The sequence below is a fragment of the Gorilla gorilla genome, chromosome 21, assembly GCF_029281585.2.
Source record: "Gorilla gorilla gorilla isolate KB3781 chromosome 21, NHGRI_mGorGor1-v2.1_pri, whole genome shotgun sequence".
Taxonomy (NCBI): domain Eukaryota; kingdom Metazoa; phylum Chordata; class Mammalia; order Primates; family Hominidae; genus Gorilla; species Gorilla gorilla.
In genome coordinates this window covers 44,164,239-44,180,583 of record NC_073245.2, presented here as the reverse complement: position 1 = coordinate 44,180,583, position 16,345 = coordinate 44,164,239, and the positions used below count along the sequence as shown (strand labels likewise).

At 45.6% G+C, this 16,345-nt stretch overlaps 1 protein-coding gene across 3 annotated transcripts in view; it reads right to left on the bottom strand.

Annotated features, from left to right (window-relative positions):
* Positions 1-16,345, bottom strand: part of TTLL9 (tubulin tyrosine ligase like 9) — a 75,779-nt gene that overhangs the window by 3,202 nt on the left and 56,232 nt on the right. For all 3 annotated transcript variants that reach the window (XM_031004827.3, XM_055373275.2, XM_055373277.2), the window contains 4 exons: positions 7,978-8,036; positions 6,956-7,152; positions 4,326-4,439; positions 2,506-2,630 (listed from right to left, as the gene is read on the bottom strand). In XM_031004827.3, coding sequence (XP_030860687.1) covers positions 2,506-2,630; positions 4,326-4,439; positions 6,956-7,152; positions 7,978-8,036 — 495 coding nt within the window. The remainder of the gene's footprint in view (positions 1-2,505; positions 2,631-4,325; positions 4,440-6,955; positions 7,153-7,977; positions 8,037-16,345) is intronic.

Here is a 16,345-nt window from a genome sequence, read left to right as displayed (position 1 = left end):
GAGATTTTGTCTCTACAGGAAAAAATCACACACACAAAAATAAAATTAGCCAGGTGTGGTGTGTGCCTGTAGGCCTAGCTACTCGGGAGGCTGAGGCAGGAGGACTGCTTGAGCCTGGGAGTTTGAGGTTAGTTACAGTGAGCTATGATTGCACCACTGCACTCCAGCCTGGGCAACAGAGCGAGACTCCGTCTCAAAAACAAAAAAAACAAAAAAAAAAACAGTAGCTCTCAACTTGGGCTGCATATTGGAATCACCTGGGAGCTTTAAAAGCCACTGATGCCCACACCAACCATATCTTGATCTGGCAGGCGTCAGTAGTCTTTAAAGCTCCCAGGTGATTCCAATGGGCAGCCAAGGTAGGGAACCGCCGCTTTCCATCTTTGCTACTCAAATGGGGGTCCAGGAAGTAGCGCATTGATATCTGAGGTGCACTGTTGGCAAAGAAGGCTGCAACAATGTTCCTATATGCACACCTCTGTGCAAGGTGACTTTGCTGCTCCTCTCATCAAGAGGTGGGGTCTATTTTCTTTTTTTTTTTTTTTTTTCTTTTTCTGTGTGAGACAGTCTCGCTCTGTCGCCCAGGCTGGAGTGCAGTGGCGCAATCTCGGCTCACTGCAAGCTCCGCCTCCCGGGTTCACGCCATTCTCCTGCCTCAGCCTCCCGAGTAGCTGACTACAGGCGCCCGCCAGCACGCCTGGCTAATTTTTTTGTATTTTTTAGTAGAGACAGTGTTTCACCGTGTTAGCCAGGATGGTTTCGCTCTCCCGACCTCATGATCCGCCCGCCTCGGCCTCCCAAAGTGTTGGGATTACAGGCGTGAGCCACCGCGCCCGGCGAGGTGGGGTCTATTTTCCTACCCAGTGACTGGGCTAAACCAGCAAATGCTTTGATTGTAGCAGAATGACTTTATGGGACTTCTGAGTCCGGGCTGCAAAAGGCTTTGCAGTGTGTTTTCTCACCCTCTTGGAACCCCGAGTCTACCACGTGAAGAAGCCAGGGCCAGACTGTTGGAAGACGAGTGGCCACATGGACAGAGAGGCCCAACTGACAGCCAGTATCAACCCCCACACCTATGAATGAGGCTGTCGTACACCATCAAGTCTCCAGTAAATCTGCCAGGTGCCTGCAGCCCTATGAGTGACCCCAGGAGAGACCTGAGGAAGGATGAGCAAATAAAATAGTTGCTTTAAGCTGCTAGGTTTTGGGAGGGCTTGTTACACAGCAATGGTTAATCAATAGAGCATCACCCAGGAGCTTGTTAGAAATACAATCTTAGGCCCCACCCTAGACCTATGGAGTCACAATCTATAGTTTAACAAGATTTCCAGGTGATTGTATGCATATTAAATTAAGCTTGGACAGTGTTATATAGTCATCTGAAGCCTTATACATTTAGAAAACTAAACAACCCATAGAAAAATGGGTAAAGAGTATGGACAGCTTACAAAAGAAGAAATGCAAATTTAAAAAACGGAAACCTCACCAGTAATCAATGGAATGCACATAAAACAACAATGAGTCAGTATGTTTTACCTCACCAGTTGGCACAGATTTTTTTTTTTCTAAAAATTCAAATCTGACAAATTCGTATAATCTTTCTGGAAAGCAATTTGGTTGTAATAATCCCATCCCTTTGGCCCAATAATTCTGCTTCTAGGAATCTGTCCTCAGGAAATGGCCAGAATTTCAGCCGAGCTTAATGTGAAAGGATGTTCATCATGGTATAATTTATAAAAGTAAAAAAAAAAAAATGCAATTGTGCCAAATGTCCAATTATAAGAAATTGGTTTAGTAAATTTTGGCATATGTACAAACTGTTTGCAGCCATATGGTAATTTTTTTAAACTCTGCCAAGAGGCAGGAGAGTCTAGCGGACAAGCACTCAGGTTTTGGAGCCAGGCAGATGGGAATTTGAGTCCTGGCTCACCACTTACGGCCAAAACCTTCATTCAGCAAGTTACATAGCACCTGGATATCATTTCTTCATCTGTAAAATGACAATAAAAACTCCTTAAAGATAAAATGAGATAATGTATGTAAAAGATCTCATCCGGACTGGACGAAAAAGTGCATTCAAGAGGGAGGCTCTTAATATGATTGAATGAAAAATGCCAAGGGGAAAAGTGGGATTCAAAACTCTAGCCCAATGCCAATTTTATAAAAGAAAAAGTATGAATATATGCATTTTTTAAGAACTGGAAGGAAATACACCAGATTGTTAAAGATGGTTATGTCTGGATGTTTTTTATTTCTTTCTCTAGTTTTCAAATATTCTACAATGAGTGTGAATCCCTTTTTTATAATCAGGGAAAGTTTTCACTTTTTAGAAACCAAGTTTAAAAACGCGGAACAGAGGTTAAGTCCCTTGCCCAAGGTCACACAGCTGGTAAGTTGCAGATTGAATTCAAACAATCTAACCACTATCCCAAGCTGCCTCCTAGACTACCTGGTACCTCCCATGACCCCATCCCTTGTGCCCACTCCCCACCTGGCCCTACATACCGAGGTGTGTGTTGGTCACAAAGTTTCCCATTCCCGACAGGTCAGGAGCCCCCTCCTCTCTGCTAACAGGGCCATCATTCCACATGAGGTCAAAGCCCCCGACTCGCTTCTCCCTTCCCGTGAGCCTGGACAGGAAGGAGGCCCATAGGGTTAATGAAGGTTCACCTGGCAGAGCCCTAAGACCCAAGTGAGGTCACTGATCCCTCCCTGAGCCCAACTGATGTCCGTCCCTCAGAAGTCCTTTTTCCCAACCATTCATTGGCTGTTTCCCAGGTGCCTATGTAGGTCTCTGAGGGGTTGTTCCCATTTTTCCCCCAAGGCTCCTCCTACTTGCTCTTGGTAACATGCCCCTATTTGTTTTTTTTGTTTGTTTTTGTTCTTGTTTTGAGACAGAGTCTCTCTCTGTCACCCAGGCTGGAGTGCAATGGCACGATCTTGGCTCACTGCAACTTCTGCCTCCTGGTTCAAGTGATTGTCCTGACTCAGCCTCCTGAGTAGCTGGGACTACAGGCGCACACCACCACACCCAGCTAATTTTTGTATTTTTAGTAGATATGGGGTTTCACCATGTTGGCCAGGATGGTCTCAAATGCCTGACCTCAAGTGATCTGCCCACCTCGGCCTCCCAAAGTGCTGGGATTACAGGCGTGAGCCACCACCCCCAGCCACTATTTGTGATTTCTGGTTTAAAGTCTGCTTTCCTCCTCAGACCTTAAACTCCATAAAGGCAGGGACCAGTTCTGTTGTATTCCTTACTGTGTCCGCAGGGTATGGCACAGGGCCTGGTACAGAGCAGGGCTCAAATGTTTGTTGAATGAATAGGTGATGGTAGGAATAGTGGATACCTGAGGTTTCTGCCTGCTCAGCATCCATTTCACCTTCTTTCAGTCCAACAGTACCTTGGGTTTTCCTTTGAGAACCACTCCTCCCTCCCTCACCCCATGGCTCACGTGGGGTTGACCCCACTCCCTAGGAGGTGGGCACAAGAACTATACCTGGTCAAGCAGAGTCACAATGAGTGGTTTAGGAATGGGAATGTGTCCAGTTACCAGCAAGGAGAATCAGCCCTCAAACTTCTGCTGGAATAATTGGGGAAAAGCTAATACAGAGGAAAGAGAAGGGAGGGAGGGAGAGATAGAGGGAGGGAGGGAGAGGGAGAGGGAGAGAGGGAGGGAGGGAGAGGGAGAGGGAGGGAGGGAGAGGGGGAGAGAGGGAGAGGGAGAGGGAGGGAGGGAGAGGGAGAGGGAGGGAGAGAGGGAGAGGGAGGGAGAGAGAGAAAGAGAGAGAGAGAAAGAGAGAGAGAGAATAGACCAGCCAACATTGAGCACCTGGATTCACCCATTCCTAAAAGTAGCTCTGAGTTTTTTTTTTTTCTGCTATTGCACATTGTTAAAACAATAGCTTTGTATTGAGCACTTACTGTTAGCTAGGCACTAGATAGTAAATTATCTTCGTAAATTAATCTAACAACTCTGAGAGGTAGACATGGCATTTCCTATTTTACAGATGAGGAAGCTGAGGCTCAGAAAGGTGATGTGACTAGTCCAGAGCCCCACAGTCAGGAGGTTTCGAGGAAATCCTGCTGGACTGTCTCAGAAAGCTGTAGTGGGCCCTGCTCTGCCCTGGAGAGAGGTCAAGTCCTTGGGTCAGGACCCCACCCTCTGTGGACATCTCAGCTTCTCCATCTATAAAGTGGTGGGGCAGGCCAGAGCCATCGCTGAGGGCCACTCAGGCCCCAAGGTTCTAAGCTCCCCCTCTTCCTTGGTGGGAGCCTCAGTTGTCATGTACAAGGACATGTGATCAAGGCTGCCCTCCCTCACCTCGCTTCCATGTCCACAACATGCAGGGTGTCTTCCAGGAGGCAGGTCTTGAGCTCATAGTCTTCCTGGCTGCTGGCTGTCAGTGATGGGGACGCATTGACCTCCAGGAGCCACCTGGGAAGGGAGGGGAGTAGAGAGTCTTAGGGTTACTCGGTCCCTGGAGCCCCTAGAATTTCACTGAGAGGCTAGATGGATGCATGGACCCCACCGTCAATTCAATCCAGGCTACTCCCTCTACCTTTCTATTTTTTAAAATTATTTTTATAGAGATAGGGTCTTGCTAGGTTGCCCAGGCTAGTCTCAAACTCCTGGCCTCAAGTCATCCTCCTGCCTCAGCCTCCCAGAGTGCTGGGATTACAGATGCGAGCCACTGTGCCCAGCCCCCTCCCCCATTTTTTTTTTTTTTTTTTTTTTTTGAAGAAGGAGTTTTGCTCTTGTCGCCCAGGCTGGTGTGCAATGGCATGATCTCAGCTCACTACAACCTCTGCCTCCCAGGTTCAAGTGATTCTCCTGCCTCAGCCTCCTGAATAGCTGGGATTACAGGTGCCTGCCACCACGCCCAGCCAATTTCTTTGTATTTTTAGTAGAGATGGGGTTTCACCATATTGGTCGAGCTGGTCTCAAACTCCTGACCTCAGGTGATCCACCCGCCTCAGCTTCCCAAAGTGCTGGGATTACAGGCAGGAGCCACCTTTCCACTTTGAAGAAAGGTAACTCAAATGTAGAAAGCTGGCATAGGAATGATTATGGTGCTTTCGTGGTGTTATTGTTTTCCCTTCTTCCAATAGAGATGTGAATGCAAGAAAAACTTCCCTTTCTTAGTGAAAATTTGCACACTGTAGGTGGCACCCAACCTGCTGTGTCAGGGGTTGGGAAGCAGTGGGGAGGGGTGGAGACTGTGGTGAGCTGGAGAGGGCATTCCAAGTCTAAAGGGGTGGCTGTGGCCAGCCCCAGGAGAGTGCTGCCCTGTGGGAATGTGAGTCCAGAATTGCGAGATCATCTGATTTTTCCAGAAAAGCCAAAAATTGACTTTTTTTTTTTTTTTTAAAGAGTCAGAATCTGGTTCTGTCACTCAGGCTAGAGAGCAGTGGTGCAATCTTAGCTCTCTGCAGCCTTGAACCCCTGGCCTCAAGTCATCCTCCTGCCTCAGCCTCTTGAGTAGTTGGTATTATTATTATAGGTGTTTGAGTCACCGTACTTGGTAATTCTGATTTTTATGTAAACATCTTCCAAATTTTAGAGCCTGTCAATAAGTTAAAATTAAAAACAAAAACAGTCTAAAGGCCAAATTCAAAGTATCTGCAGGCCAAAAGCAGCCCAAAGACCTCCCACTAGCCACCTCTTGTCTTGTTCAACCCCATCCTTTTACAGACAGAAAGCTGGGGCCCAGAGAGGGAAGGGCTCACCCAGCAGGTCTGTGGGAGACCAAGCCCCTTTCCACTACACAGCAAATTATCTTGGTAAATTACTCTAACAACTTGGAGAGGTAGACATGGCGTTTCCCATTTTACAAATGAGGAAACAGGCCCAGAGAGGTGACGTAGCCACCTGTGGTCCTGTGCAGCCAGTCCTCTTGGACCTGCAGAATTTTTGCCCATACGGAGGGGCACAGCTGGAGTCATCCTAATCACAACACTCAGGGCTGGACCCCTCTTGTCCAGGCCTAAGGGCAGCACTGAGGGCAATTGTTTAGGGGTCTCAGCAGGCCAGGTGGCGATTAACTGAGGTCCCTCCCCTAACCTGACTACCCAGGCCCCAGGGCTGCAAGTGGATGCTCCAGTGCTTCCTGCAGTAGCTGGTGTCCAAGCATGGGCCACAGCTTATTCCTCCACCAGGCCCACCTTAATGCCAGCAGTCACATCCTGCTGCAGGGGGCAAAGGAGAGAGACCTGCTGGTGCCAGGATCCTGTTTCCGTTGAGCAAGGGCCTGACTTAGGTCTTGCTCTAGGGCTCCTCCTCCTGGCTTAGAAAGCCCCTCAACACTTACATGGTGACCCTGAATAGGGGGTTGGCTCCTGGAGCTGGCAGTGCTGGTGGGGAGCAGCTCAGCCCAGGTCCTTGGACCCTGGGCCTGGCTTTGCCCTTGACTTGCTACATGACCTCAAGCTCCCTGACCCTCACTGGGCTTCTGTGTCCTGTTGCATCATGTGAGGCCATCATGGTGGTCCCTGCCAGGTCAGGCTTGTTCTATTCGTCAGCTCAACCTCCTCCACGGGCATCTTGGGAGTGGATCAAAGTCTTGGCAGAGATCGACATTGTAACAATATTCCATTATATGGCTCTTTGCATCTTCAAAGCTCCAAGACTTACAGAGGGGAAGTTTCTTGCTTGGTATAGGGGAGAATTCCTGACCCAGCAGATGATCAGGAAGGGCCTCCCAGTGCCAGGCTCGGTCCTCAGTGCTCTACAGACTATATCTCACTTATTCCTCATAACAATCCTATAATGACCTATGGATAGATCCTGTCACGACCAACCCCATTTACAAATGGGCAAATTGAGGCACAGTAAATGTAAGTGTGCACAAGGTTATACAACTAGGAATTGGCAGAGCTGGGATTCAAACCTGGGCAGTCTGGGTGCCGAGTATGCAAACTATGACCTCCTGGCTCTCCCACCCACCCACTTACGGCTTGAGGTCCTGGTCGATGAGGATGTCGTAGCCGTACAGCTCGAAGCAGTGCTTGTCACTGATGATCACCTTCTGCACACTCTGCAGGCTTTTGACAAAGATGTTGTCGATGTCCCTGAAGAGTGTCTCCACTGCCTCGGGCCCATGTTTGGACGCCAGGTACTGCCGGAAGCGCTGCAGCATCCACTTGCAGCCCTGGGCCCCGGGCAGCCGGGTCGAGAGAGGAGCCTCAGTTAGTCAGGACCTGGCCTGCTAGGACCCTTACACAATTGCTCTCAGTGTTTCCCTTAGACCTGGGCAAGAGGGGCCCAGCCCTGAGCCCTGTAATTAGGATGACCCTAGGTGTGCCCCTCTTTGAGGGGCAAAAATTCTTCATGTCTAAGAGGACTGCTCTGCAGGACCCCAGAAGTCCCTGCCCACATGGCCTGCGTAGGCCCCTTTTCTGAGCCTGACTTGCTAAGGACAGACCACACTGACCATGTGTGCATCCCAAGGCCAAGGAGTGACCAACAGGCTGCCATTTTCAGGGGTGTGTATGCACAAGGGCCCCACTGTGGGATGGAGCTGGGGAGGGAAGAGAAGGGAACAGGTGTGAGCTGGGGACCTGCTCTCCTGTGTCCCCTTGATCTGGCCCTTGACTCTGAGAAGTCTGAGAATTCTGTATTTGAACCCGGCCTTGCAGGTTATTTTACATAGAGAGATAAAATATATCTGTATGATACATTACATTAATCGATTAATCCATTGACCAATAGAAGATATCTGTCAAGGTAGGAGGATAGGACATATTTTGTTTAGGTGTGTGTTAGTGTGATTTGCAACTTTTAAATACTGAGACACATATGTGGGCCTCCATTTGTAGTCCTGCCCTGAGCCCTGCAAGTGGGATGGGTAGGCCTGCCTCACTGGTGAACACAGGCTCAGACAGGCCTGTCCTGGGCTCCTTGCCACTCCACCCTCCCCACCCCGACCTGGCGCCAGAGGGCTGTACCTGTGCATAGCCGAGCCCGGCTTCCTCACCTTCTTTGGGTGGTAGTCGGGAGATGTTTTTTGCACAGCCACGTTGGTGAGGTGAACATCTGGGAGAGGGTGGTGGTCAAGGGTCAGCGTGAACAAAAAGGGTGCGTTCTGCCCCACAAAGTCCCCAGGACTGAACTGAGACCTTGCTTGAGAATTGATGGGGAAGGCTACGAAATAGCTCCACGGTCGTGTGTGTGAGCTCTGGAGTCAGATGGGCCTGGATTCAAATCCTGCCTGCATCTTTCCTGGCTGTGGGCTCCTGAAAAGCCATTTCACTTCCCTGGGCCTATTTCCCCACCTTTTAATGGGGGTACATAGCAGTATATTGACCTCACAGGATATTTCAAAAGGTTAAATACTGTGCCTCTTCCAGTGCCTGGCATAGCTATTATACTACGGTTTTTCTTTTCTTTTCTTTTAACCTTTGTGTTATATTATGATTTTTTTTTTTTAATTCAAGAGGAGTGGTTCTAACAAGTAAAGGAACCAAATACAGAACAACCATCTCAGGACACACTAGGCTGTCTGTCATTAGAGGGGTCCAGGCTGGGCGGCCACTTTGTAGGAATATTGGCAAAGGGATCCAGCACTGGGATAGGGTCAGGGTGGCCTTGGAAGGCCCAGCCCTGAGATTTGGCCTCTCAGTACCATCACCATCGTCACCACCAGTGACATCAGCAGCATTTTGCAGCTCACAGAGCATGTTTACACACATTATCTCATTTGTTCCCCAAATTATTCCCATCTCACAGATGAGACCATGGAGGCTCAGAGAAGTTAAGTGACCACCATTCAGAATACCCCTTCCTCAACATCTTCACCCCACAACTAAGCAGGATGGCTTCCCCAAACCTTGTTGTATGTGTTTGTTTGTTTGTTTTGAGACGTAGTCTTTTGCCCAGACTGGAGTGCAGTGGCGCAATCTTAGCTCACGGCAACCTCCGCCTCCCGAGCTCAAGCGATTCTCCTCCCTCAGCCTCCTAAGTAGCGGGGATTACAGGTGCCCACCACCAAGCCAGCTGATTTTTGTATTTTTAGTAGAGATGGGGTTTCACTATGTTGGCCAGGCCAATCTCAAACTCCTGACCTCAAGTAATCCACCCGCCTCGGCCTCCAGAGTGCTGGGATCACAGGTGTGAGCCACCACGCCCAGTACCAAACCTCATGAAATGACCATAAGACCTGACTTTCTCCAGGACTTACTTGGGGCATTTCTCAGATGGGGAGGTAGAGGTTCTAGGTCTCTGACTCCAAGTCTAATTCCCCTAAATGTATGGTTCTTCCAGTTCGTGGTGTATTGAACAGAGTAGGGTGGTTTCAGCCTCTCTGGAAAAGGTATCCTCTTTAGCATCTTTTTCCTACACGTCTTCTTTAGACCTTTTTTTTTTTTTTTTTTGAGACAGGGTCTTGCTCTGCCACCCAGGCTGGAGTGCAGTGGTGCCATCTCATCTCACTGCAACCTCCGCCTCCTGGGTTCAAACGATTCTCCTGCCTAAGCCTCCCAAGTAGGTGGGACTACAGGCAAGCACCACCATGCCCGGCTAGTTTTTGTATTTTTAGTAGAAACAGGGTCTCACCATGTTGGCCAGGCTGGTCTGGAACTCCTGACCTCAGGTGATCCACCTGCCTCAGCCTCCCAAAGTACTGGGATTACAGGCATAAGCCACCACGCCTGGCCCAAATTTATTTTTTGCAGAGACAGGGTTTCAACATGTTGCCCAGGCTGGTCTCAAACTTCTGACCTCAAGCAATCCACGTGCCTTGGCCTGCCAAAGTGCTGGGATTACAGGCATAAGCCACTGCACCCAGCCCAAAAATTAATTTTGAATGGCCCACAGACCTAAATATAAGAGGGAAACCTATGAAATTCATAGAGAAAAATAGAGGAATAAGTCACTGTGACCTTGAGTAGGCAGATCTTCTTAGATATGACACCAAAAGCACAGATGGCAAAAGAAAAAATAGATAAATTCAACTTTATCAGAATTAAAAACTTCTGTGCTTCAACGGAAATTATCAAAAAGTGAAAGAAAACCCACAGAATGAGAAAAAATATTTGTAAATAATGTATCTAATAAGGGACTAGTATCCAGAATACATACAGGATTCTTATAACTCAACAATAAAAAGATAATCCAATTTAAGAATGGGCAAAGGATTTGAAGAGATTTATAAGTGGCCACAAGCACATAAAAGGTGCTCAGTATAATTAGTCATCAGGGAAATGTCAGTCAAAACCACTGCACATCCACTAGGATGACTATAATGAAAAAGACAGATAATAGCAAGTATTGGCCAGGCATGGTGGCCGCGCCTGTAATCCTAGCACTTTGGGAGGTCAAGGCAAGCAGGTCACTTGAGTCCAGGAGTTCAAGACCAGCCTGGGCAACAGGGTGAAACCCTGTATGTACACGAAATACAAAAATTAGCCAGGCGTGGAAGCGAGCATCTATAGTCCCAGCTACTTGAGGGGCTGAGGTGGGAGGATCATTTGAGCCCGGGAAGTCGAGGCTGCAGTGAGCCGAGATCACACCACTGCACTCCAGCCTGGGCAACAGAGCAAGAACTTGTCTCGAAAAATACAAAATAACAAGTGTTGACGAGGATATAAAGAAATTGGAACCCTCAAACAATAGTAGTGGAAATGTAAAATCATGCAGCACCTTGGAAAACAGTTTACAGGTTCCTCAAAAAGTTAAACATAGAATTATTATGTGACCAGCAAATCCACTCCTAGATATATATTCAAGAGACATGGAAACAGGCTGGGCGCGGTGGCTCATGCCTGTAATCCCAGCACTTTGGGAGGCCGAGGCAGGTGGATCACTTGAGGTCAGGAGTTTGCGACCAGCCTGGCCAACATGGCGAAACCTCATCTCTACTAAAAATACAAAAATTAGTCAGATGTGGTGGTGCATGCCTGTAGTCCCAGCTACTCAGGAGGCTGAGGCATGAGAATCGCTTGAACCTGGGAGGCAGAGGTTGCAGTGAGCCAAGACTGCACCACTGCACTCCAGCCTGGGGGACCGAGCGAGACTCTGTCTCAAAAAAGAAAAAGAAATGAAAACATATGTCCACACAAAAACTTGTACATGAAATTTTTATAGCAGCATTTTTCATAATAGCCAAAAAGTAGAAACAACTCCACTGCCATCAATGGATAAAATGGTATACCCACTTTACGAAATGTGATATATCTATACAAGGAATATTATTTGGCAATAAAGAAATATGAAAGGCCAGGCGTGGTGGCTCATGCCTGTAATCCCAGCACTTTGGGGGGCTGAGACAGGCGGATCACCCGAGGTCAGGAGTTCAAGACCAGCCTGGCCAACATGATGAAACCCCATCTCTACTAAAAATACAAAAAAATTAGCCGGGCATTGGTGGCGGGCACCTGTAATCCCAGCTACTTGGGAGGCTGAGGCAGGAGAATCATTTGAACCCAGGAGGCACAGGTTGCAGTGAGCCAAGATGGCGCCACTGCACTCCAGCCTGGGCAACAAGAGCAAAACTTGGTCTCAAAAAAACAAACAAAAAGAACAAAAGGAAATATGAAGTACTGATCCATGCTACAACGTAGAAGAACCTTAGAAACAAGCCAAGTGAAAGAAGTCAGACACAAAAGACTGCGTAGTGTATGATTCCATTTATATGAAATGTCCAAAATAGGCAAATCCGCAGAGACAGGAAGTGGCTGCAAAGGCCTGGGAGAGGAGTCTAGGGAGGAATAGGGGATGATGGCTAATGGGTATGGAATTTCTTTGGGGAGATGATAAAAATGTTCTAAAATAGCTGGGCAAGGTGGCTCACGCCTATAGTATCCACTACTCAGGAGGCTGAAATGGGAGGATCATTTGAGCCCATGAGTTCGAGACCAGCCTGAACAATATAGGGAGACCCTGTTTCAAAAAAAAGAAATTTTCCAAAACTGATTGTGGTAATGGTTGTGTGGATATGATAAAAGCCATTTCATTGCATGCTTTAACTGGGTAAATTGTATGATATGTGAATTATATCTCAGTAAAGCTCAATATATATCTCAATATATGAAGATATTATGGCCAAATAAAGCTGCTACAAAAAAATAGGAGAAGAGAAGGCCAGGTGCAGTGGCTCATGCCTGTAATCCCAGCACTTTGGAAGGGCAAGGCAGGAGGATCGCTTGAGCCCAGGAATTTGAGACCAGCCTGGGCAACATAGTGAGACCAGTCTCTATAAAAAATTTAAAAATTAGCTGGGCATGGTGGTGCGTGCCTGTGGTCCCAGCTACAAGGGAGGCTGAGGTAGGAGGATCGCTTCAGCCCAGGAGATGGAGGCTGTAGTGAACCGTGATTGTGCCACTGCACTCCAGCCTGGGCAACAGAGCAAGACTCTGTCTCAAAAAAAAAAAAAAAAGGAAAAGAGGATGCTGGGGCAAAGTAAGTTACTGGCTGAAGAGGGGAAATAGCTCTCTTCAGATGAAGGAAGTACGACTCCCAGAACTTCACACTTCACACACTGCTCCCGCCTGCTGTGGAGGAGACAGCGGGCCTCCTTAGGAGCAGAGGAGAAGCAGAGGCTAAAAGAAAGGGGTGAGAGATGGGTCAGCCAACCTCAGAGCCTCCCGTCTCTAGAGAGGAACCTAAAACCAGGTCTCAATGGACCAATGGTCAAGTAGCAGAGTAAACATACAATCAAAATAAATCCACAGAGAAACAGAACTGATTCATTGCAAAATATTTAGGAGAAAAAGACTTTTCTTAGTTTAGAAATGATGGTAAAAATCACAGAGGAAACCAATGGACAAGTAAACCAATGGACAAGCATGTGAAAATAAAAATGAACAGATGTCAATACAAAAATTAAAGAATCAGTGACCACAGAAAAGATGTGTAGGAAATGCAATAGTCTGTTTCTGTCACATGAAAATCCCACATGAATTAACAATAAAAAGTATGACTGTTTATTTACTAAGTAAAGGATATGGACAAACATAAAAGAGAAAATAAAGCTGGTAGGACCCCATCTGGGAAAAAGCTCAAAGTTCCTAGTAATAGAAGATATATAATTTCAAAGGCACGCAAATGGGGGAAAATGAAAATTGGAAGAAATGCTAATTCTAAGGCAAAATTCTGCTTCCTCATCAAGTCAGTGGCATTTAAAAAATCTTTTCATTTTGAAAACTTCAAAACTCACAGAATATTTGCAAGAATCATATAATGAATGCCCCTATCTGCTTCACCTAGACATGCCCAGTCATTTCAGAAATGGCTGTTTAAAACAATTGTCCCCAGGACTGGGGAGTTGGGATGAAATGGACCAGTCAATAGGAGGGTAAAAATATTTTATTTTTATTTATTTATTTTTAAGACAGAGTCTTACTCTGTTGCCCAGGCTGGAGTGCAGTGGCACAATCTCGGCTCACTGCAACCTCCACCTCCCGGGTTCAAGTGATTCTCCTGCCTCAGCCTCCCGAGTAGCTGGGATTACAGGCGTCTGCCACCATGCCTGGCTAATTTTTGTATTTTTAGTAGAGATCAGGTTTCACCATGTTGGTCAGGCTGGTCTCAAGCTCCTGACCTCAAGTGATCTGACCGCCTCAGCCTCCCAAAGTGCTAGGATTACAGGCGTGAGCCACCACGCCCAGTGAGGGTAAAAAGATAAAAGGACTCTTCTGGGAAGCAATCTGGCCAGATGGGCTTGACTCAGTATTTACACCTTTGTGACACCATCCAAAGGAAAAATCTTAAATACTGTAAAAGGTTTATGAAGAAATATGTTCCTTTGCAGCATTATGTGTCACTATAGCAAGAAATTGAATACTTCCCAAATGCCTGCAGCATGGGGGATTAGAAAACCAGGAAACCTACTCAGTGGAATATTTTCGTTAACGAAAAAAAAAAAGTCTACAAGGAAAATACTGCTGATAATGTTTAGTGCAAGAAAATGTTATATTTATACAATGGGATCATTTATATATCAAAGGTGAATGACAACAAAATTCCCTACAAATGAGCCTGGAAGGAAATACACCAAAATAGTAAGAAGTTTTTGCTAGAAAATATGCCTAGAGAAGGTTTCTCTTTCTTTTTGTACTGTTCTGAATCTTCTGATTTGATTTTCATGAGCTATACCACTTTTATTATAAAACTATATCCTTTCAATGTTTTATTATTTTATTATTAGAGTAAGGCCTATCCATTGTAGAAACAATTCATAATAGACATGTATAAAGTTTAAAATAAATGTTTCCTGACCTGGTTCTAATTCTCTGCAGTTTTCAGAGTTAATAGATTACTGAGGCTGGGCACGGTGGCTCACGCCTGTAATCCCAGCACCTTGGAAGATCAAGGTGGGAGGATTCAAACTGTTGAATCAAGGTCACACTCTTGAGCCTAGGAGTTTGAGACCAGCCTGGGGAACATAGCGAGAACTCATTGCTACAAAAAACAAATTAGCCAGGCATAGTGGCATGTTCCTGTGGTCTCAGCTACACAGGAAGCTGAGGTGGGAGGATCACTTGAGCCCAGGAGTTCAAGGCTGCAAAGAGCTGTGATCCCACCACTGTACTCGATTGGGGGCAACAGAGAAGGAAACTGTCAATCAATCAATCACTAAGATAGATTGGTGAATCATGAACATCCTTTCATACTTTTTCTTAAACATAAACATTCTTCCTTAAAGGCAAAAATGGGAACATGAATATACCAGGTTCTCCATCTTACATTTTGTTTTTCACTTAATCATCTGTTTTAGATATCTTTCTATGTCATGATATTTCGACCTATCTCATTGCTTTCAACAGATGCACAAGATCCCATAGATGCTTTATCATTCATTTCACCATCCCTCAAGGGAGATTTAAGGGATCAAGGGTGATGACTGTATACTATTATATACAGTGTTTCAATGAATATTTTTGTATTTAGTGTATGTATAGATATACTATATGCAAATATATATTTGAATAATTATGTATAAACTATATATATTATATATAATGAAGTCGGTTAAAAATGTTTATTATTTTGTGATCCAAAATTATTTTAAAAGTTAGTATGTAATATCTGATGCAAATATGGTAAAATATTAATCTGTTAAATCTGGATGGTAAATGCATGGATTTTTATAGTCCTTCCTGCAGTTTTCTATTTATAGAAAATTATTTTCTATTAATATTTCAAGATTAAAAATTTAAAACAATATAAAAGAAGGGGTGGAAAATGTGTATTTACTCACTGTGAAAACAGCAAAGCCTCATTAACTAGAAACTAGCCCCGGGAGAGGGCTTGATTTGTTTAAAAAGTCCCCATGATGCCCAGAGCTGTGCAAACATTTTTAAGTGGGAGAGGAGGACCACTAACATTTACTGAGAGGTCACTCTGGGCCAGCCACTGTTCTAACTGCTTTACATGTATTATTTAATTTTAGTTAAAAAAAAAAAGTAGGTGGCAATTAAACTAAACTCGATGACTTGCATATGATAAATGCTTGTTAGAATTACAAAATAAAATGAACGTACTGGAAGTGCTGACGTTGGCAAAATAGAAAAAAACAAATAGCAAAAAATACTCAGAAAGGTCTAATCGCAGTTTCACACGCAGGCAATGCACATGCATCACCTTGGACACGCACTCAACTGAATGGGGAAATTAACGCAGAGAGATGCAAATGGGCTAAAAGCATTGGCTGGGTTGTCCACACTCGAAGCTGGGGAGCGTCACCCCCATTTCCATCTTTCCCATATGCAAGTCATCTGGTCCCGCCCATTTGCCTCCTAAATATCGCTGGATTGTCTACCTCTTTTCTTCTGAGGCTCAGGCCTAAAGATCTTTAAAACTTCTTTTGATGTGTCTATTTTGACCAGATAATACATTCACATGGCTCAAAAGTTAAAATGCACAAAATGTGTGTAAGGAAACGTCTCCTTCCTACCTCTGTATCCACTCACATTTCTCTTCCCAAAGGCAACATCTATTTCCAGTTTCTTTTTTTTTTTTTTTTTTTGAGACAGAGTCTTATTTTGTCACCCAGGCTGGAGTGCAATGGCGTGATCTCGGTTCACTGCAAACTCTGCCTCCCAGGTTCAAGGGATTCTCATGCCTCAGCCTCCCTAGTAGCTAGGATTACAGGCAGATGCCACAATGCCCAACTAATTTTGTATTTTTAGTGGAAATGGGGTTTCACCATGTTGGTCAGGCTGGTCTCCAACTCTTGACCTCAGGTGATCCACCTGCCTTGGTCTCCCAAAGTGCTGGGATTACAGGTGTGAGCCGCTGCACCCAGCTTCTTGTCTGTTCTTCCAGAGATGTCTATGTACAGATAAGCAAACATATATATATAGACATATATATATATATATATTTTGAGATATTTTGAGATACAG